The sequence below is a fragment of the Schistocerca americana genome, chromosome 11 (assembly GCF_021461395.2).
Source record: "Schistocerca americana isolate TAMUIC-IGC-003095 chromosome 11, iqSchAmer2.1, whole genome shotgun sequence".
Taxonomy (NCBI): domain Eukaryota; kingdom Metazoa; phylum Arthropoda; class Insecta; order Orthoptera; family Acrididae; genus Schistocerca; species Schistocerca americana.
Genome location: NC_060129.1, coordinates 144,102,975 through 144,126,839, shown reverse-complemented (window position 1 = coordinate 144,126,839; position 23,865 = coordinate 144,102,975). Strand labels below are relative to the sequence as shown.

At 40.2% G+C, this 23,865-nt stretch overlaps 1 protein-coding gene across 1 annotated transcript in view; it reads right to left on the bottom strand.

Annotated features, from left to right (window-relative positions):
- Window positions 1-1,426: 1,426 nt before the first annotated feature.
- The window catches only part of LOC124553737 (ankyrin-1-like), a 98,531-nt gene continuing 76,092 nt past the window's right edge, over window positions 1,427-23,865 (bottom strand). Inside the window, exons 3-5 of the mRNA XM_047127668.1 lie at window positions 22,934-23,074; window positions 6,582-7,097; window positions 1,427-1,621 (exon numbers count right to left, since the gene is read on the bottom strand). Coding sequence (XP_046983624.1) covers window positions 6,617-7,097; window positions 22,934-23,074 — 622 coding nt within the window. The 3' untranslated portion in view covers window positions 1,427-1,621; window positions 6,582-6,616. The remainder of the gene's footprint in view (window positions 1,622-6,581; window positions 7,098-22,933; window positions 23,075-23,865) is intronic.

The following is a 23,865-nucleotide window of genomic DNA, read 5'->3' as shown; positions in this document are numbered from 1 at the left end:
GCCATCATTGCCAGTGGGTTCAGCCAAGACTTCCGTGCACTGAGACCTGCACTGGGTAATGGCAGCCTCCTCCGCAGTGCTGTCATTCGGCGGTGGCAGGCCCACTACCCTTGGACATGCCTCCACGCGTTGTGGTCCTATCATCTTGTGCCTGCTTGGCACATTTTTCTGCTCCTGCTGTTGGAACTGACTGTTGCAACTTCAGATCCAATGGATGTGTCTCTCATCAGGTCTCTGGCATCTCCTCTGTTGTGTGGGCACCCTCTCACATCATGGAGATGTGTGCTATACCCCGCTGCTAGTGTGTGTGAAGTTGAGTGTACCAAGTGTAGAGTCACTGTGTGTGTGTGTGTGTGTGTGTGTGTGTGTGTCTGTGTGTGTGTGGGTACTTAAATCAAGCGCCAATAGCAATACCATGGGCCAGCCACCAGAGGCCGACTGTAGGAGACATGCACGTGGCACAGTCTCCGCTGTGCTGTCTACTGGGGACTAACCCCTATATACACACACTATGTTCTTTTACTTTTTTCTGCTCACGTCAGTTGACCTGTGTATCGCTTATCTTGCACCTTCTGTATGATTCTTTTGTCTTGTTACGTGTGAAATCATGAGAAGCTTATTTCTGATATTGTTCAGAGTATTACGAATAAAACCAGATTCGTGTTACTTGTATCGATTTCGTCTATTACTTTATTACTACATTCTCAAGCAGTTTTACCAGTCTTCACATATTTTCGGTATACAGGAACAACCGACAGATCCACTTCAATGCCCTAAGATAAAGTATCAGAGGAATTTGCAACATTTGGTGAATTCAAAGGATTACGTTCCATGATTATCGTATCTGGCACACTATCATCAGAATTGAGACTGCTGGCATTTTCAAATGGTGGCATTCTTTTCATACTAAATACTCATTTTCGTACATGTCTTAGCCTGTGTTGTGTTCTATAAGTGACATTGTTTTCGTCAGGTGCATCTGAATCACAGGAGTCAACTTCAGAGTCAGAGTCTTCCAAAAACATCTCTGTCATCTGGATAATTTATCTGCTTCACATGTTAGACGCATTTGAATGCATATTTCCAGCTATTGCACCCTAAAAAACCAGCCTGACTTAGAGATCAACATAGGCTAGGACTTCCTTGCCGAATATAATTAATGAAAATAGTTGTAAAAAGGGTAGCAATCTATCTTCACAAATCAGCGAACAACCAAGAAACAAAGCTAAAAATTAATGTAACATAATGAATTAAATAAAAATTGCTACTGTGTAAAGTACACAACTATGTACAGAAAATGTATTTCGAGGGCGTAGTAGTTTACAAAGACACAAAACGACACTAAAACGAACTCAAACCATACTTAAAAGTAAATAACATTGTAGCTGCGATTTTTATGAGCATAGTTACTCACTCCCAATTTCTCTAAGCAAACTCACTAAGACATAACTTAAGCTTTAGTGAATTCAAGTAACTTAAAATGTCACGTAAAAGAACTTACAAAGAATGTGTTGGATTATCTGCTTGTGAGGCACAATAATGCGAGTTCAGGAACATCAATCTGTAAGGCAGGTGAATACGTGCTCTTACCTCCACCATCCATCTGAAAGGTGGTGTGGGTCTGGAATGGAAGCAAGTTTTGTTCAGTAAATTGGCATGACGAAGCACGTGACCTTCACTACACTATGACTAAATTTCAAATGAGACCCTCTTTGGCTGGATAGAATTGTAGCGCATTTTTCGGTGTCTCTAGTGGAACAAAAGTGAATATAGCTGCCTTTAAGGTGGGTGTTCCATTGTAGGTGTTAAACGAACATTTGTACGTGGAGTGAGAATTATAAAAGTGTACATACCTTTCAGCACGGACATGGTGGCACCAGTTGGGAAATTGTGTGAAAATATATTACAGCTACTTTTCAAAGTACTTACTTCAGTTGGCTAGTGAACCTGGATTTGATGAACAGAACAAACTTGGAGTAGACCAATGGTCAACTTTACACAGTGTTTTCTACACCTTTTTTTGACTGAGCTACAGTGTATGTCACCCAAGACCATGGAGGGACTTGTGGAACATACAAGGGCATGTGAACGCAAGTAGAGAAAGCATAAGGAAGCCCCATGTTAACACTCATACATCTCCCTTTGACAATGGCACACCAAATGTTTTCTTTTCTATCCTCTGTGCCATTGTTTAGCATATTTCTTCCATTTTTTGATGTCTTTAGTTCCTACCTTGCACATTAACAACTGTCAATATTACGGTAGCATTGTGAGTATGCAGGTTAGTGTCAGGCTATCTGTTACCTAGTGATTCAGCATCTAAACAGCATGGGATATTCACATTTATTGGGAAGATTAGCTGGAAGTGCAGTGCATCTGTTCAGTAGTTGACATACAGCGGACCATGCGAACTACTCAAGTGCACAGATGTTTTGTTGGCATGATGCAAGACATTGAATAAGTTTTAAGACTTGTTCCAGTGACTTTAGCGGCACAATATTTTGTAGTGGAAAGTGTAACTAGCATTGTGAGATAACTTAAATGAGACTATTTCGAAGAAAGACAATCTTCTCACAAAATCCTGCTGGATAAATGCAGAACAAAGTTATTGAAAGTAAACTGTTCTACATTTTTGTTGGCTGTTTAGTTTTCCTGCACTGGGACGTCGACAATAATGAAAGGGACAGTATGCCTCATACGGAGGCAATACAGTTAATATTTTTTCCATTTGAGAAACAAATGAATCAATGTTAACATCAAGTACACTGTCATTTACTGTACACTGCTCAGGTGTGCTTTTGAACATTTCTGTATCAACAACCAAACTCTGTAAAACACTGAAGTAAATGGCAAAGGATGCCTTGCTTTGTACTAAATGCAGAGGAGAGAGAGAAGAATGACCATTATTCTCTCTATGTATGCTGTAATTATTCTAATCTTGTCTCTTATGTAGCGGTTCGTACTATATTCCCATAATGCTCATTCAATGTCAGTTTTCAATTTTTTTAAATTTTCTTTTGAAAGATATTTGTATATCTTCAGGCATCTGTCATTTCAGGTTCTTTTTTTTAGCATTCTTGTGACACTTTCTTGCAGAACAAACAAACCTGTGACTATTTACCCTGCCCTTTTTTTCTAAATGTTTAATATACCTCATTAAGTCTATTTCATGTGTTGTTAACAACATAGCAATATTCCAAAAAATATGCAAAACAGGTATAAACACTTTCCCCAGATCCTACATATGAACCAAAGTCTGCCACCCTCTTTATCTACAACTGAGCATATACCATCATTCCATTTTACATCCCCACAAACAGTTACACCTAGGTATTTCTGTGAGTTGACTGATTTCAGTTGACACTAACCGATTCAAATAGGATACTACGTTAAACATTTTGCGAAGTGCACAGCATTTCTCATCATTTAACATGACTGTCAATCTCTGCACCACTTTTAATTCTTATTAAGATATGAATAATTGTGGGTGTTTTTTATCACACAGCACTTCTATACAGGTAACTCATCGACAAAAATGCTCACATTCTTTTTATTGCCTGCCAGGTCATTAATATATAATATGAACACCAAGGGTACAGACAGACTTGCACGGTGTACACCAACTTCTTTTGATGATCCTCCATCCAAGGTAAGATGCTGCTTCTTCCTGATGCAGAAAGCCTCATTACAGTCACAAATTACATTTAATGTCAGTGAGTCAAACCCTTCACCCTTTTTAGAAGTCAAGTTAAGAAATACTGCATCCACATGGCTGCCCTGACTAATGGCTTTTCATATGAAAAAAGCATGAGATGGAATATACATGCTTGATGAATTCAGAATCCTTGCTGGTTGTCATAGATGTGGCCCTTCTGTTCAAGATGCTCTTTCAATGATTATATCAACACATGTCAAAATTATATTTAATGTCCTATTTTGTTTCTTTGTTGAAGCTTCAGAGCACAAAATAGCTGATGCCATAAGAATTACCCACTGCTGTCATAACGATGTACCAAGTGTATATTGCCCATAAATAACCCAAATCATCTGTACTAAAACTACTGTGCAACCACTTTTGAATGAAAACTTCTCATGAAGACCTCAAACTGGCTGATGACTTACTGTGTGAATGACATTAGTAGTGCAGCTTTATTGAGGCACTGAAGTAAGAAAGGCTCATTGTCTGCAGCTGCCATTACGAGCATCAATACAGAATAGCTTATCTTTTACAAAAATTGAGAAAAATATATTTTGCTTTAACATTCAGTTAAACTCGGAGAAACTGTATAATATCAGTCAGCAAAGATATCTACATTGCTGCTGACCAATGCTTACAGTAAGTCACTTTTCACACGTTCAGACCTCTGTTCAGTTAGAATTATTAAGTTGATTTATGGGCCAGAGAAGCAAAATTTTATTTACTATGCATCTATGATTTTCACTACCGCCTCACCTGCTTGATTCTGCCTGATGTGTGCCACATTTCGTGTGCAGAATTAAGAAATTGTTGCGCTCGCGAGTGTAAATCCCTGTCCTGACTCAAGCACAGTTTCAGTTTTTTGGACAATTGTATTTTGATGAAGAAATGTATTCATGACAATATTATGAAGATAGAGATTTTATTCCTTGCAAGTACAATCTTTTATTTCCCTGTGTATTACTGCTTCTGGCCACTTCTCAAAATGTTTTATGGTAAACAAATCGGTCTTGAAACTTAATGGTAGATTAAAACTGTGTGCCAGGCAGACTTGAATTTGGGATATTTGCATTTCATGGACAAGTGCTGCACTGACTGCGGTGCGCAAACAGGACTCATAACTCGTCCTCACTGTTTTACTTTTGCCAGTACCTAGTCTCCTACCTTCCAAACCTCACAGAAGCTCTCCTAAGAAACTGGCAGAACTAAAGCTGTGAGGGCAGGCCATGAGTCGTGCTTGGGCAGCTCACCTCTTACCCAAAGGCAAAGGCTCTGAGTTCGTATGTCAGTCTGACACACAGTTTCAATTTGTCAGTGAGTTTCATATAACAGAGTGCAGAGTGAAAATTTCATTTTAAAATCAATCTTTAGGTTATACTCCATTGTAGACTGTTTAACTATCCCAAAATTCAGATACTAAATTTCTTAACTTTCCATGAGAGCTACGTTGCAGGTTGTAATATGGGCTGTGGTTACTATTTGGTAGTCAGTGGCAATCTCCAAGAGAGACAAGGTTCTATTGTTGTTGGTTGGTTGATTGATTTGGGAGAGGGAATCAAACAGCAAAGTCATTGCTCCCATCGGATTAGGAAAGGATGGGGAAGGAAGTTGGCATTTCCTGAAGCAATTTAAGGATATCCCAGAAAATCTAATCACGATGGCTGGATGCGGTTTTGAAGTCCAGAGTGCTAACCACTGCACCACATCACTTGATGTTCTATTGTTATCTTATCTGTTTTAGATAATTACGAATTTCTGTCTATGTGCATAGTAATCTTCTAAAATATTACAAGCATTATTGGTTTTTATTCCTTCAGAGTCGATGACCATTCATGTCTCTTGTGACATATGTAGTTTTGTAATCCTCCCATCAGATGTACATTTCATCTGAGCCCTAATTGGGCAAACTGCCAGCTGGGGCAGTGAGGGTGCCATTAGCAATACCGCCTGCCCAGCTAGGGTTGCTATTCAGGTTGCATGGTGGATCCTCAGGTACAGTACTGACATGACACCAGGCTGAGGGAAATTCACTGAAGATCTAAGTAAGGAAAATGTGGAAAGTGGGAACATTTGCTGTTACATTCTGTAACATGAGATTGGTATAATTACCTGACAGATATTAATATGTTTTCATAATAGTAACTTTGCACCCATGTGAGGATCTTTCAATTTTACGTTATTGCCCACTTCTCCTTTATGAAATGTACACTGGTTATATGATTCCATACAATAAGAATAAGGTGTGAGTTTAATATTGCAAGTAATGTAGTATTATAATTAGATACAGAAATTATTGCACCATCTGCATTGTAGAGATAAGTAAATTTAGTCCGTGCAGATGCATTCCAACTATATAGCTTACGTGGCAGTAATCTGGGTATGATGCAGTTTACACTAGTTTAACATGTTCCGACCTCTACCTGTCAGTAACCAAATTATGTAGAGGTCTGGTCAAACAACTTATGGGGATACAGCTAGATTAACTTCTTTGAGAATCTCTGATATATTGCCATTTGTATGTTGAAAACAATTGGGTGTGTATCTGTCAAAATATTGGCAGTTGTCAAAGATACCATATGGCTGGATTACAGTGAGTTGTTTGACATCGCACACTGGGAGGACAGAAAACTGGAATTTATTGGTAATGAAGCGAGTGTTTTCAAATTTTGAGTTCTGTAAAGGTTTGTCATTGGGTGTAGTTCAGACTGCTTTATCAAAAGGAAGGTTACTTACATTAGATAGAGATGTTTCCTGTTGTCAAGCCCATAGAGGTGTTACCAGTGCACTTATACGTACTACATAATGGCGGGTAGAAATGAATGATGATCAATTTCTTTTATTCTGTATATTAAAAATAATGATAAGATATACAGCAAAGTTTTACTTGTTTTACTGCAGATGTCCGTGAGACTTCAAGCTTCATGTCAGCAAATCAACAATTTGCTGGTGGCCATTCTCACTGGCTAGATGACGAGGGATGGCTCCACTGTCATCCCTGGCCCATTTGTTGGCTCCTGCCTCCAGCAATGCAGCTGCTGCCTCAATATGACCACAGTATGCTGCCCAGTGCAGCGGTGTCCTCCCCAAATTACCCCTGGCGTTAGGGTCTGCAGAATATGATGTCAGTAGCCTAATCACAGCTGCATGGCCAGCAACTGCAACTGCATGAAGAGGCGTGTTCTGCCTTATATTCCTGATCCCTACCTCGGCACCACTCTCCAGTAGAGACCTCACCGCCTCTACGTGTCCACCCATTCCTGCCCACTGCAGGGCAGTCCTCTTCTCCTCATCCCAAGCATTCACGTCTGCCCCTGCTGCCACCAGTGCCTGCAGCTCTTGCACTGCACCCGCCCGAGCTGACTCAATCAGCTTCCTTCCTTTCTCTTCTGGAGGAAGACTCCTGCACAAAACATCAAGATTATTACACTTTACCATAAATACACATGCCAAATGAAGGAAAATGTCATGGAAGTGAATCTGTGAGCAGTTTTGAATACCCATCTGTCCAATGACAAATCAAATACCTCCCTTCCATAACACATAAAAATCCAAAAGTCAGTGTAGAAGATACAAACAGATAACAGTGTCCCTTCGTCAAAGTGTTCATTTACTTGCCATTAAAACTTTCTAAATTCCACCTAAAAACTAATTCACTCTCATATTTTGTCAGAATTCATTACAAACAGTGAGTTACTTTCACCTCAGAAAGCTGCTTATAACGAACTTTAATACATTGAAACATACAATTAACACATGAAAAACAAACTCTCTATATGCAGGAGCCCCTACTGACATTTAAGAAGGAAAAACATGAAAGCAATCATGTGTATTTAAAGAACTTTTTCTTAGCTGACAGCGAAAAGTTCAGCCAAGTTATTTGCAAATTTTATGACACAATGTCACCAAATAGAGAAAGTAATTGCTTCACATGAGATTCGTTAGTCAAAATATTTCAGGTGTAAGAATAACCCTAAGTCAATTTTTCCCACCTGCCCTCTTCCTGTAAACTAACATTGGCTTCCTGAACACTCTGGATACCTGACACCACTGGTGTCTCTTGCCCAGTTGCTGCATTTGCACTAATGCCTGGCCAGACAAAGCTCTGTTTCATCAGAGCTACAGATGCATGGCCCCCAGGGAGTCTGAGATCATGAGAATGGAAAGGTACAAGAAGGAAGGGGGCTGATAGACCTTTTGGGCTGTGATAGATCTTTGAGCATATTCCATCATATTTTACACTCAGAGCTTACCACAGGAAGTAAATGGACGTTGATGAGTCCTGAGGGGACCAGTTTAAGTCTGTGTAATCGTCTTGGGTGATAGCTAGAGCACTGTAATTTAGTGGCTCGGTGGTGGTGCAGGAATGGCTAAGGCAATCTGCCACAATATTATTGACGCTGGTGACAAGCCAGATTTCTGTAGGGAATTGCTCAATGTACACTTGTAGTCTAAAGTGTTGGGGGAGACCTGATTTAAATCTTTCCTACAAAAGCTGATGGTGAGTTAGCACTGATCATTACAGACCGTAAAGATGCATCCCTCAACTGAGAGTTGGAAATACTAAATGGTTTCATAGACAGCAAGAAACTTTTATCTGTGTGCAGCCCACCAGCGTTGTGCATCAGAAATCTTGGAAGAGCTTCCAGATGTTGCCCATGTGTTACTGGAGGATGACTTGAATAACACTTTGCCTTTTATCTACAATAATTGCCAGGAGGGTGGGTGGGACAAACTGTGGCATTGGTTAGGTCCTATTTTGTCTTTTCAAAGCTCTTGATCATGCCCTGTGTCCAAGAGACTGCTTTATGACTTTTCTTCTTATCAGTATGAAGTGCATTACTAAGAGGCTCTTTAGTACTGGTGGCATCCTTGAAGTGGTGTCAGAAAAAGCTGACCATTCTGATTAAACACCAGAGTCCTTTGTAAGTGGTAGGCTGTGGGAAGTTCGCTACTGCCTGTACTTTCTTGGGGAGAGGTGGGAAACAGCAGTTGAGACTACTTGTATGAGAAATTCAACCTCGTTTGCCCCAAAAACACATTTTTTAGTGTTGGCTACTACCACTGCTTTCTGTTGGTGAGAAAAACTTCATGGGCTTGTTGGCAGTGTTCTTGCTGTCTCTGCGGTAGATGGCTAATGGCTCTGAGCACTATGGGACTTAACATCAGAGGTCATCAGTCCCCTAGAACTTAGAACTACTTAAACCTAACTAACCTAAGGACATCACACACATCTATGGCCAAAGCAGGATTCGAACCTGCGACCGTAGCAGTCGCGCGGTTCCAGACTGAAGCGCCTAGAACCACTCGGCCACACCGGCTGGCGTGGGGTAGATGAATATATCATCTAAGTATACAAAAGGATCTAGTGCACCGCACAAGATGTTGTCTAAAAATTGCTGCCAAGTTTGTACAGTACTGCAGAGGATGAATGTCAACTGTGCTATTGAACAGGTCAAGAGGCACAATTATGGTTATTAGTTCAATGTCCTCTGAGGCGACCGGGCCTTGGATGCAGTTTTTGACGCAGTTTATCTTACTGAAGGTAGTTGCTTCCAAGGTGCTGCATAGGAGTGGAATGGTGCAGATGTTGAGCTTATGATAACTGCCACACAGGCACCAGGAACCGCTCAGGCCAAATGGCTTTTGGAAGGGCAAAGCATGCTGTTGATGAGCTGCTCTTCAAACTCATTCTGTGCAATTTTGCAAGAAGCTCAGCATATGGGTCTGAATATGCCAGGTGCATCACAGCGAAACATATAACAGAATGGGCACTGCAGCAGATGGACCTGCCGAAGGTGCTGTCAACTAAATAACACTTTGCTATGTTGGCCAGTAGACAGTAATGGCCAAGAAAATCGGTGCCCAGAATGGGGTCCACAACATCTTTGCTACTATGAAGTTCCACAGGAGTTCAAGATGAAGGCAGAAGTTGAGCGACCAGGTACGTACGTCATAAGTAGTAATGGTCGAGTTGTTGGCACTGGTAATTAGAATGGGAGTGACAGGCCCTGGATTGGGAGTAGTTTGTGAGGAAAGGGGGAAAGGTCACAGCCAGTGAAATGAAACTTGGGGTTGATTTTTATGAAAATAATCCTGTCTTTAGTCCAGGGATCTAACTATTACAACATACATGAACCGATTGCTAATTTAAATGACCACATAAGATATCACTGAGGCAATGTTCAGTATCTTACAGTTTCTAAAAATATTAACTTGAGCTCATGCGTGGGACCTGGTATGCCAGGGACAGATGAGAGATGCACTCGCTAGTGTTCATTCCTTACACACGACTCACACAAACAAAGGAGAGATATTTTGGTTACTATACAAAACAAAATTAAAACTAAAGAATGAATTTGTCTGGCAGTGAAGGGAACCAGCACAGTCAGAAAGGAATTTGTCTTTGGGCACACTTGTTGGTGAAAGGGTGCCAAAACATCCAGGTGCGTGAATTGTAAAATAGGTCAACTAGTACTTCCAGCACTCAGTATCACATCACTGCACTAATAATCACTTCACATGCTTAGTACTCCAGCACCAATACTGGAAGGATGTGCCAGGTATCTGGTGTTACATTTTTCTAGTACTGAACCTTCCAAAAGATCATAACTCAAACAGCGTGATTGTAGAATTACTTCCGCTTGCTGGGCTTCGAGTAACTATGATAACTGACTCTCAATATCAAGCTTTACCATTGAAGCTAACGCCATTGAGGCATGATGGCTAAGGTAAACCACGTGTCATTGTGCAGGCAGAGTTGTTGTGAGTGCTGCTGGGAGACATTTCCTTATAGAAGTGGGAACAAAGACAGTTAAGAGTGCATGGCTCCAGGTCGAGGTCAAAAAGCTACCTGCAGCAAAAGTTATTAGTACAGATGCTGGAGAAAAGCTGTGGTACATTAACTGACAGGAGCTGCTGATGTCTGGCAGGTGCAGCGCATCATTGGCTGTAGTCAGTGGGGTTGAATGAAAGAAGTCACCACAATGGAACACCACTATATAGTTGCTCAAATCATCACCAAACCCCCTCCATGTGCCCACCCTCATGGTCAAGGTCTCTAACGCACTCTTTTGCGGTGATTCCTCAACCTGGGGGTAAGCTGGTTCAAATCCTGATTGTGGAAAAACTTTTCACTCCCAGTATTTGGACAGCAAGGGAAGAAGAGGTAGTGGTGTTAAGTTCTTGATCACCAGAATTTGTGCCAGTGGCTAGGGTCAAATACCAAAACTATCTGCAGTGTCTCATGTGACACTATGATAGTGAACCACCCATCAGATGGGGATGTCAAGTTTGACAGTGCCCTTTGTGCTATCTGTGAGTACTAGACTCTGTTCTGGCAATGTGTTTTATCCTCTCTCTTCTCGTAACATCATCATCAGAATCATCATCATACAACACGCACACGCGCGCGCGTGCGGCCATGCCCGCGCACACAGACGCACACATACGTGTAGCATTAAAAATAAATAATAGAGTATGATGTAAACAAATAAACACAGAACCTGCATGTTTCACTCTTGGGTGGAAACTTGGCTAGAAGTTGTAAACAGTGTGAAACAAGACTCATCCAACTAATGACACAAAAAGTGGATTTGGCTTGTGTAGTGTGTGAGCAGAATGACAGAGGTGGGGGACCAGTTGTTTTGTAGGTTAGAGCATTCAGTGTCAGTAGTAATGGTGCAGTGGACCATGCATCATAGCATTTTCGCTACTGAACATTTTTTAAAAAGTAATGACTCCTTGATGACAGTTCAACGACTTTTCCATACACATTTCAATGTTCTGATAAATGGTTGAAAACCTGATTACAGCAGAATGTTGCACTGGGTTGCCTCTTGTTGCACAACCAAGTCATTCTTGAATCAGACATTACCTGGTCGTTCCCACATGGTGTACGTGCAGGAAAAGTCGATAGAGTAGAGAATCTGTTCTTCCGAGTCCTTGCTACTCTATTAGATGCCGCACTTCAACTCTGGGCTTTTCTCGTCGCTTGCTACAGCACATCCTGAAGGATGAGTTATGTTTTCATCCTTAGAAAATTATGATGGTGCAGAAGATTCATGATCTTGATTATGATGAACAGAGACAGTTTTGTGAGAGAACGCTTTATGTACTTGCTGCTCATGATGATGTGTTGATGATAAGCGATGAAGTGCAATTTCACAGACAGTTATGTAAACACACGAAACTGTCACTACTGGGCAGCAGACAACCCACAAGACGTGCATCGAAAGTCAGTGTGCAGCATGTGAAGTGTCCAAAGTGGGAATAGTTGAGCTTTATTTTTGTGAAGAAAGTTGTGTTAGTGTAACAGTGAATGCTGTACATTAAGTTGCAATGATACACAATTTCATGCATCCACAACAGGACAGTATAGGGATGAACATGGCAGACATGTGGTTCCAACAACACCCCCCATGGCTAATGATCCCTTTCGTAGTTTTTCAAGAAATGTTTCCCCAACATGAGGTCTCATGTTTAGTGAGCCACCACGCTCGCCAGATTTGTCAGTTTGTGACTTATTCTTATGGGTTACCTAAAAAGTAAAGTGTACTGTAACAAACCTCATACACTCAATGACGTGAAAGTTGCAATACGTTAAGAAACTCCTGCAGTTTCACTACATGTTGATGAAATTGATGGTGAGCTTCGAAGAAAGACTTTTAATGTGTATTTATAAAGAAGGCCGGTATCTGCCTGACGTTTTTACAACATGAAAAACGTGACAATTTATAGATTGGTTACATTACCAATTGTAGTGATGTGAGTACATTTTGTATGTGATGAAAATAGAGCCAGTTACACTAGTTTCAAATCCATGCATTCTTTTTGTGCCACCCCGTACTTTATTCCACTACTCCATCATTCTTCCACTACTCCATCATTCAGGTTTTATGGCTTTGGCACTGTGTTTTCCTGTTAAGGGCATTTCCATCACTGATGAGTGGTTCTGGAACTGCAACATAACATGTGGTTCTCTGCTTATGGAGCTCCCTTGGTGTTGCTTTGGTGCTGGCAGGGTTTGTGTGTGTGGCGCTCAGTTCTGCAATGACCTTTGCACCCTCTTATTTTTTCATCACAGTTCTCTTCAATGAGTGTCCACATGATGGACACACTGCACACATTTGTGGCCACATTGTGACTTAGCTTCTGCTGTAAGTGGTATAAATATTTGCTAGGTGACTCTTGAAACACTGAAAACTAACCATGGTTAACCAACATTTCAGTTCACTTATCTGTTATGTAATGAACTAACAACTACACAGAACAAGCTGTTCTGACAAGGACTGACACTTGTAATGTATTGAAAACATAGCACAGGTGCCATTTGTGGTCAAATATGAGGACAAAACCAGCAGGCCTGCCTAGCACCCGCATTTATGTTTAAGCACACATTTTGCATGATGTGCCAGTTTTTTTCGTCAAACTCCTCTGTTAATTATTGGAAAGTAACAGAATTAGCTGACTTAACGAAAACAAGTACAAGTGGACTGTGTGATATCACTTTGTAACGCATATGTGAAGTGCAGCAGCTTAATAAGCACACACTAAAATATAATTTTTTATCTAAATTCAAGGAATAATGATACTCTGAGTACAATAATGATGAATTATGGTTAATTGTCATGAAATATAGTATCCACTCAAAATCATGCACAAGGAAGGTAAGCAAGAGCTGAAACTCAGACTTAGAAAATTTAGACATCAAAATCTAATTTTAGATATTATTCAGCTTTATGTAAAAGTGCAGGACTTATGTAAACACCAAAATAAAATTTATATTTAAAAAGTTATAATGTTTTGTAAATTTATTACTGTGGAAAGGTATTTTGAATGTTTTGGCAATGATAACAGTATTATTTCAGCATGTTTATTATTATGAAGTGATTTTAATGATTTAAAAATCTAATTCTGTAACCTTTACTGGAGAACTACTACACTTGTAATTCTAAGCAATGCAGTTACTTTGTTAAACAATGCCTGTACTCATGCCTGGATCACTGTAAACTACCAAGGAATTGCGCCAACAGCTGAGGGAGACTAGAATTTTTCAAGTCTGTAGAGGTCAATGTTAAATTCATTTTCAGACATGAAATGTGTGCTAGTTTTTTATGCGAATATGAGGGCTGGTTAATAAAAACAGGTTGATTTTTGCCCTAGCTTCCGTTATAAGTTCCCTATCTGTACCATAACATTTGAAAAGGGCAAGTTTTTATGTATAATATCCACAAGCGGCAGCACTCTCATATCAATAGGCAGCTGTTATTTGCATTTTGCATACCAGATAGTGGAGGTGATATGAGAGGAGCAGTTCAGCACAATAAAATTCTATGTTCACTGAAACAAAAAGCTGCAACAAGTGTAGGTTGAAGATGCACTGCCTCATGCAACCGTGTTTAGGTAGTTAAAGGAATTCAAAGAGGGTCGAATTGTCCATGCTGAGGAAGGCAGGCCTGTTGTTTTGGCTTCTGCTGTGACATAAGTCAATGTCAACACAGCTGGTGTGACTGTCAGTGAGGATTGGCAGAGAACATTACACAACCTCAGTGAAGTGTTGAGAGTTTCATACGGCAGTGTTTTTACAATTATGCATTACCATCTCCATCTCCATATGACCCATACTGTGCCCATTGTGTGCCACATCTGTTGGCTCTCAAACAAAAGGCTGTACAAGTGGAGAGAAGCTGTAAGGTGCTGTGTCTCTTTTCTGATGGAGGAGGTGCATTTCTGCAATTGGATATCACCAGTGGAGAATCATGGCTGCATGATAATTATGTTAAAGAAAATGAGATAGCAAATTGTGTAAATCGCCTGGTTCTCCAACACCAAAAATGACAGAGTTGTTCCATCTGCAGGAAAGTGAAGTTGATCACATGTTTTGACTGTGGCGGAATGACTTACCAGAATGAAACTCCCCCTCATACTACGGCGACAGCAGCATAGTGCAAGTCAGTATTGGCTAAACTGAGGAAGCAAGGAAGTGACTAGAGCTTTCTCAGTGTCAGTGGCGACTTCGTCAGAACAGTGTGTGGCCTCACATTTCCCATCACTAAAGGCAAAGCTTTCTGGCATTCGATTTGAAAACTCTGAAGCAGTGCTCATAAAAAGTCAGATGACTCTCAAGGACCTGACAAAGAATACCTGCAGGACTGGCAGAGATGTTATAAAAAGTGAATTCAAGTAGGAGGGAAGTACTTCAAGAAAGATCATGTAAACATTGAAATAGAGTAATAAACATCTGTCAAAAAACAACAGTCTCAGTCTTTGTTGATCAGCCCTCATAAATAACAATTCTAAAGCAATCAAAAGTTTTGGCAACATTATTTTCATATGAGCAACAAAACAGGAATTGCCTGATAGTGCAGACAACCTGAGATTTCCTTTCAGGTACAGATAACTGCAGCAAAAGATATACACCTCAAATTGCTATCATCAAGAAACTGCAAGTTAAGCCTTGTTTGTTGACTGGGGTCCTTCTAGACTTCAAGACTCTTTTACCTACAAAGAAACAGTTTAGACATATGGTTCACATCCTCCTGATATGCTTTTTATGGACTTTTTATTATAGGTGGGCAAATCATTTATGCATGTATCACTGTTCAAAGTACAATTTGAAATTTTTCCAATAGGGCCAGAAAATATTCTGAGTATGTAATATATGATTTCCAATATTATATTTCTTTACTATGGAAATAAAAACTTGGTAACAATTTATCTTCACAACCAACATTTATATGTCCACTGTTATAACCAATTCATAGAAAATACATACTAATGCATGGTTGGAACAAATTCATAGTTAAGAACTGTGTTTTGTTGAAGTAAGGTGTGGTGTTATATTTGATACATAATGGATCATGATATACACTTTGAAAGGGACTATAGACTCAAACAGGTTTTAGCACAAAGATAATGAAACAATTTTTGGAAACAGAAATAAAAGGTTGCTGTTGTAGGTGCGACAGGAAAATATACAGGTTGGAGATGAGGTGAATGTTAATAAGTGTGAAGATGATGATAATGGTATTCACGAAACTAGTGTGCTTACTCCTGTATCTAGTAGTGGACAGATGACCTATGACATAGTACCTGTTGATCAAGCAGACTTCCGAGAGTGTAACACCGAAACTGCACATAGTCCATGTTACCTTAGACCACAAATACAAAGAAGGGCAGAGTGTCTCAGGATTTTCATCACCAGTCACATGCAGAATCTGCTATAGTGCATACAAATGATTGTGCACAACAGAGTGAAATTCTATACCCATATCTTGAATGCTTGACTAAAATTGACTCTGTAGAACCATGGTATTCTTTGGTCTACTAATAATAGCTGGTTTATACACGGCACATGTGAAACTTCTGAGCAAATTTCAATCAGATGGATATTGCTTACCCATTTTTTGAGACAAAATGAGCTTTTCATGATTTTGTGGTGTTTTGGTGCACCTCTGGTCTGATGATAAAGTTACAAGAGAAGAAGGAAAAGCAGTTTCTGGATCAAAAACTGAACCTATATGGGCTGTGTTTAAAATGTTCATTGGTGCAGGTATTTTGTCTTGTATCTGTGAGCCTTACATTACCGTTTATGAGAACCTGTTTACCTCCAAGGGACAGTGCCCATTCCAGGTGTGCATTCGTTACAAAGCTGGACAGCACTAGATAAGCCACACGGGGTAGCCATGTTGTCTGATGCGCCTTGTTATGCTTCACTCGTCGGAGGTTCGAATCTTCCCTTGGGCATGGATGTGTGTCTTGTACTTAGCATAAGTTAGTTTAACTTAGATTAAATAATGTCTACGCTTAGGGACCGATGACCTCAGCAGTTTGGTCCCATAGAACTTACCACAAATTTCCACTAGATAAAAGTGTGCTCTGCAGTAGATTGTGAGACCAATTATCTCACATGTACAATTGTATATAGCAAAACCACGTGACAGAAGTGCAACCCTACTGATATTGGCTGCAGATTTCAATGCTGGGCCATCAGCAAGTGTCAGTGTGCAAACCATTCAATAAAACATGGGCTGTTGGAACCAAAGGCCCACTTGTGTACCCTTGATGTCTGCAAAACACAAAGCCTTACACCTTGCCTGGGCCTGTCAACACCACCATTGGATTGTTGATGATTGGAAATGTGTTAATTGGTCAGACAAGTCTCATTTCAAATTGCATTGAATAGATGGACAAGTATGGGTACGGAGACAACCTCATGAATCCATGGACCCTGCACATCAGCAGCAGACTGTTCAAGCTGGTAGAGGATCTGTAATGGTGTGGGGCGTGTGCAGTTATATGGAACCCATGATATGTCTAGATATGACTCTTACAGGTGACACGTACATAAGCATCCTGTCTGATCATCTGCATCCATTCATGTTGTGCATTCTGATGGACTTGGGCAAATTCCAGCAGGACAATGCGACATCCCAAACGTTCAGAGTTGCTGCAAAGTGGCTCCAGGAACACTCTTCTGAGTTTCTTCTCTTGTCCACCAAACTCCCCAAACATGAACATTATTCAGCATATCTCAGATGCCTTGTAACATGTTGTTCAGAAGGTATCTCCTCTCCCTTGTACTTTTTCGGAATTATGGAAAGTCCTGCAGGATTCATGGTGTCAGTTCCCTCCAGCATTACTTCAGACATTAGTCGAGTCCATGCCACGTCATGCTGCAGCACTTCTGCATGCTCACAAGGGCCCTACACGACATTATGGAGGTGTCTCAATTTCTTTGGCTCTTCAGTGTATATTTCTGAATCTGTATACTGTATTCATCTCTTGGTTTCCCTCTGCAATTTTTAACACCACACTTCCATCTAGTACTGATTTCTCAGAATGTGTTGTACCAACCGATTCCTTCTCTTAGTCAGGTTGTGCCACAAATTTATTTGCTCCCAATTCTGTTCAGTGTCTCCTCATTATCTATGTGATGTACACATCTAATCTTCAGTATTCATTTGGAACCCCACATTTTCAAAGCTTCTATTCCCTTCTTGTCTAAACTATTCACTGTCCATGTTTCACTTCCATACGTGGGTAAACTCCACGCAAATACTTTCAAAAAAGACCTCTTGACACTTAAATCTATACTTGGAGTTAACAGATTGCATCCTCTACTTCAGCAATCATCAGTTATTTTGCTTCCCAAATAGCAAAAATCATCTACTACTTTAAATGTCTCATTTCGGGATCTAATTCCATCAGCATTAACTGATTTAATTTGAACACATCCCATTATCCTCGTTTTGCTTTTGTCCATGTTCAGCTTATATCCTCCAGTTCATTCACCTGCTCAGACAAAAGCAGACATATGTCTGTATATGTGCGGATGGATATGGGTGTGTGTACAGGTGTATACCTGTCCCTTTTTCCCCCTAATGTAAGTCTTTCCACTCCCGGGATTGGAATGACTCCTTACCCTCTCCCTTAAAACCCACATCCTTTGATCTTTACCTCTCCTTCCCTCTTTCCTGATGAAGCAACCGTGGGTTGTGAAAGCTTGAAATTTGCGTGTGTGTGTTTTTATTGTGTCTATCTACCAGCGCTGTCTCGCTTGGTAAGTCACAGTATATATATATATATATATATATATATATATATATATATATATATATATATATAGTTCTTTCATACATGTCTTAAACAACAGACACCAATTTGATCCAACAGCCTTTATGAATTAAGACACACAGGGATTTGAACCCAGATCTCGTACTTACTAGGCAGATGCTCTGACCACTAAGCCATCTGGACACAGTGATCTCTGCAACTGCACAGACTACCCTAGCAAACCTCCCTTCAGACACAAATTCTCAATGTATCAATCATGGACTACCAATCAAGAGGGACACTACTATAGTAATGTGTGGATACTTTGAGAATTTGTGTCTGATGGGAGGCATGCTGGGTAGTCCAAGCAGTTGTGATAGTAATTGTGTCTGGATGGCTTAGTGGTCAGAGGGTCTGCCTAGTAAGCATTAGAACTGGGTTCGAATCTCAGTCCAGCACAGATTTTCAACTTTTCCTATTGATTTAAATCAATGCCCACTTGGTATGAATATAGATATATGGATGAAGAACATCACAAAAAGTTTACTCATAGTGTGGACACAGAATCAAATGCAAGATCTCTAGTGAATTTTTACAGTGTATTCAGTAATGAAAGTTTGATGGGAGAGGACGACGATGACAATTATTTTGATGGATTTGGCTTACATAAGTTAATGACTAATGTTGTAGCATATATAGATGAAGAGTTTACAACTAATGTTGATGCTACAGTCATGTACCTGGCGGGGGGGATTGCATTAGATGTTAACAGTAAAGAGAGTGAAAGGAATGTGTTAAATGGTTATGATGAGATTAGTGATTATCAGTAATGAGGATAGTGAAGATATTGTAATGATGTCGAGCAGAAAACAGGAAGTGAAATAGATTTGTATAAAGGATTAAGATGGTACAATATATGTAGAAGTTCGAGAGAGTGTTTTCGAGGGAGGTAGTTATGAGAACAGTGATGATAATTATGCCTACTTAGGCCAGAACTGTGACAAGAGAGGAATGTAAGAGTAAGATTTTACCAGTTGATATTATTGATTACAGGTAGTTGTTATGAAGATAAAAAAAAGAGTTTGATAAATGCATAAGGAATGAAATTTTAAAAGTTACTTGGAACCATTGTTATAATGAAAGTAGAGATGGTACAATGATAAATGCAGTGGAAAGGGTACGTGAAAGTTTGCATCCAGAATGGTGGGAAGAGACAAGAAACAATTCAGATAACTTAGAACATACTAATACTGCTGTGGGTACCATGCAACTAAGAGTAGAAAGACACACACAGATAAAGATGAAATAATAGATGCAGGCTTAGCAGAAATTGAGAAATATGTTTTGTATGATGAAGAAAATAAGGACGATAGTAAGAGACAAGGCAGTCCAGACATTCATATGGAAATTGATAAGTTGAGAGGGAATCAATTGAATTGGAATTCCAATTTCTGATGTGTATGAAAGTTAAGGGGTAGAACAAAGCACAAACAGATTTTGTTGAGTTGTCTGTGATGGGTATTTAGATTAAAATAGCAATGAGGAGTTATAGTGAAGTTGTGAGTAAGTAGATTCTACTGTCAGAATCAATAACCTAACATTTATCCAGGGATACTTTGTGACAGCTGATCCCAATGAGAAACTTATTTTGGGGATGAACTGAATAGAAAAAACTAAAGTACGATTTTGCAGGGCAGCCAAAGAGCTCAGTTTTAATGAACAGTAAAGTTGTATTTCTTCCCAAACAAAATTAATCATTATAAATGGGAATATAATTTATCAGATCAGGGGGGAGGTATAAAGTATACAGGGTGTTACAAAAAGGTACAGCCAAACTTTCAGGAAACAATCCTCACTCATTATGTACTGTACTTCCTCGATTCACCGTCAGTTGGCCCAATTGAAGGAAGGTAACGTTGAGTTCGGTGCTTGTGTTGACATGTGACACACTGCTCTACAGCACTAGCATCAAGCACATCAGTACGTAGCATCAACAGGTTAGTGTTCATCATGAACGTGGTTTTGCAGTCTTTGCAATGTTTACAAATGCGGAGTTGGTAGATGCCCATTTGATGTATGGATTAGCATGGAGCAATAGCCGTGGCGCGGTACGTTTGTATCGAGACAGATTTCCAGAACAAAGGTGTCCCGACAGGAAGACGTTCGAAGCAATTGATCGGCGTCTTTGGGACCACGGAACATTCCAGCCTATGATTCGCAACTGGGGAAGATCTATAATGATGAGTACACCTGCAATGGACGAGGCAATTCTTCGTGCAGTTGATGACAACCCTAATGTCAGCGTCAGAGAAGTTGCTGCTGTACAAGGCAACGTTGACCACTTCACTGTATGGAGAGTGCTACTGGAGAACCAGTTGTTTCCATACCATGTACAGCGTGTGCAGGCACTATCAGCAGCTGATTGGCCTCCATGGGTACACTTCTGCGAATGGTTCATCCAACAATGTGTCAATCCTCATTTCAGTGCAAATGTTCTCTTTATGGATGAGGCTTCATTCCAACGTGATCAAATTTTAAATTTTCATAATCAGCATGTGTGGGCTGACGAGAAACCGCACGCAATTGTGCAATCACGTCATCTACACAGATTTTCTGTGAACTTTTGGGCAGGCATTGTTGGTGATGTCTTGATTGGGCCCCATGTTCTTCCACCTACGCTCAATGGAGCACGTTATCACGATTTCATGTGGGATACTCTACCTGTGCTGCTAGAACATGTGCCTTTACAAGTACGACACAACATGTGGTTCATGCACGATGGAGCTCCTGCACATTTCAGTCGAAGTGTTCGTACACTTCTCAACAACAGATTCGGTGACCGATGGATTGGTAGAGGCGGACCAATTCCATAGCCTCCATGCTCCCCTGACCTCAACCATCTTGACTTTCATTTATGGGGGCATTTGAAAGCTCTTGTCTACACAACCCCGGTACCAAATGTAGAGATTCTTCGTGCTCGTATTGTGGACGGCTGTGATACAATACGCCATTCTCCAGGGCTGCATCAGCGCATCAGGGATTCCATGCGACAGAGGGTGGATGCATGTATCCTCGCTAACGGAGGACATTTTGAACATTTCCTGTAACAAAGTGTTTGAAGTCACGCTGGTACGTTCTGTTGCTGTGTGTTTCCATTCCATGATTAATGTGATTTGAAGAGAAGTAACAAAATGAGCTCTAACATGGAAAGTAAGCGTTTCCGAACACATGTCCACATAACATATTCTCTTTCTTTGTGTGTGAGGAATGTTTCCTGAAAGTTTGGCCATACCTTTTTGTAACACCCTGTATAGATGATAAAGGCTACACTGAAGAAGAGGAAAATAGTTTAAATGAGAGGGAAGATTGGGAATATTAACATTGTTGTATCCTTCTACTAGTGTGTGTGAGGGTGTTGAGTGAACAGTGTTGCAGTGTGTACACAAATCGACCACTAACTGCATCAGTGCTGGCCAGTCACTAGAGGCTGCCTAGAGGAAACATGCACATGGCAACGTCTCCACCATGGCATCTACTTGTGATTCATGCCTGTATATGCATGGAGCAGCACTAATTCACCCTCATTATGTTCTTTTATTTGCACCCAGTCACTTCAGTTTTTCTGTTTATGGCTTATGTTGCGGCTTCTGTATGATTCTTTTGTCTTGTCACATTAGAAGTCACAAGATGATTATTCCCATTATTGTTCAAAGGTTTATGAATAAAGCCACATTTCTGTTACTTCAATTGGTTTCATGTTTTACCTGGTTACTACAATCATAATTTTCAACTAATGATCAACTTCCATTGTGATTTGTGGCTGATGATCTCCATTCACGATTTCCAAATGCTAACATCATAGGTACTCTTTATATATCCTTTGCACTAAGGTATGTCATGGTCCTCCATCAACTCTGTTCCCCACTTGTTGTTATTCCCACATACGCCATGTGAGAAGCTCTGATACTAGTGTGTGAACATCATAAGTGGGAATATCAGTGACAATGAATGTTGGAGTCTGGATTGGAGACACACTCAGACAGTGTAATAGTTACGGTGACTGCTTGTGTTAAGCATGATAGCCAGGTTCAACTTCTATTTTGGCAGAAAATTTCAATATTTAGGGATTCAAAAAATCATTTGACTAGATATCAAATCACATTGGAACGCACCCATAGCAAGCCATAAGCTCACTCAGATGTTAACATTCACTGTTTGCCTCATTTTTCTGCTTAATGTTGCTTCAAGATGTGTTTCTGAGAAACTCCAATTAGTAATTCTCACAACATCTCGGTTTCCTGGAATGGCAGTGCACCAAAACCCTGCTTTCACAACAGTTTCCTTGAGGACTAAATTTTATGACACACAACCATGACAGAGAGCAGAAACTACATTGAAGAATCTCTGGGAAATAATACAGTTTCTATGGCACACTTCCCATATAATTGCATTTATGTGACTTTGAACTGAACATAGTTCTCACTGTTAATCCAGAAAAGGATGTACACCTCCTTCATGCACACCTGTTCAAAATTTTAAATGTCACCATATCATAACTCAAAAACATAAAATAAGATTTTTCCTCATAAAGAGGAAAAAACAGGAAATTCAATTTTACAGTAACATATTTAACACCAAAATAAGTAGCACTGTGAGCGTGGAAACAGCACAAGTGGAACTCACCTCATGCGAGAGACGATGGCATTGTCCGGCAGAGGAGTATGGCTGGGAGCTGTGAGTTGCGCATTGGTGACACGAGTCTGGCTGTGGTCCCTGTGGAACTGAGAGCTGGAGGTGGGGGTGCTCCCTGTAGTGGCCAGCATGCTGTGCATAGAGGCAGTGGGTGGGTGAGTGCTTTCACATGGGGGTCAGGAGGTTGCTTACTTCAGGCAGTACTGCATTGCGATTGGGTACAAATGTAATAGAACACATGCTGCCACCAAAAATGGTCTATCATTTAACATAAATTACTTACAGTCTCCACAGGTGTACCTTACTACAAACTAAACAACAAACTGTTCAAAATTATGCACAAAGTAAAGGTAAATATAAGTGCCAATAGTATTGCTGGACTAACAGGAGAATTACTGTACAGAACAGTTCTAATACATCACTAAAGCAATAATCACACAGAAATTATAAGAGCATTAATGAAGTTGTCTCACATCTGTAAATGTATTTAATGTAAGACTGATCATCAAATGTTGTTCAAATCATTTGTAGCTTGTGTGTCACAGACTAGGCTATAAGAGGACAGAGAAATGAACAGAACAGACATAAGGTTTTGAACATAGCAACAAAGGCAATTCAGAGAAGATGGCATTCCACAAGGGTGATGATTAATGACAGAATGGAGCTAAATCAGTGGCAAATTTAGCTGCCATTAAAAATATTAGTAACACCATAGAGAACTTCAAACAAAGCAGGAGAGCAGAGATTAGATACCTATTTCTAATCTAATCTAATCTAATCTAATCTACCATGCTGACAATTGTGTTAACCAGTACACACCATCCATGTCTGCACTGTAGAATGGAGTGTGCTAAAATAGAACTCACATTCAGGGCTACGGCTTAATAGAGAGGAGTCAGTGTGAAAGGAAGATCCAGCATCTT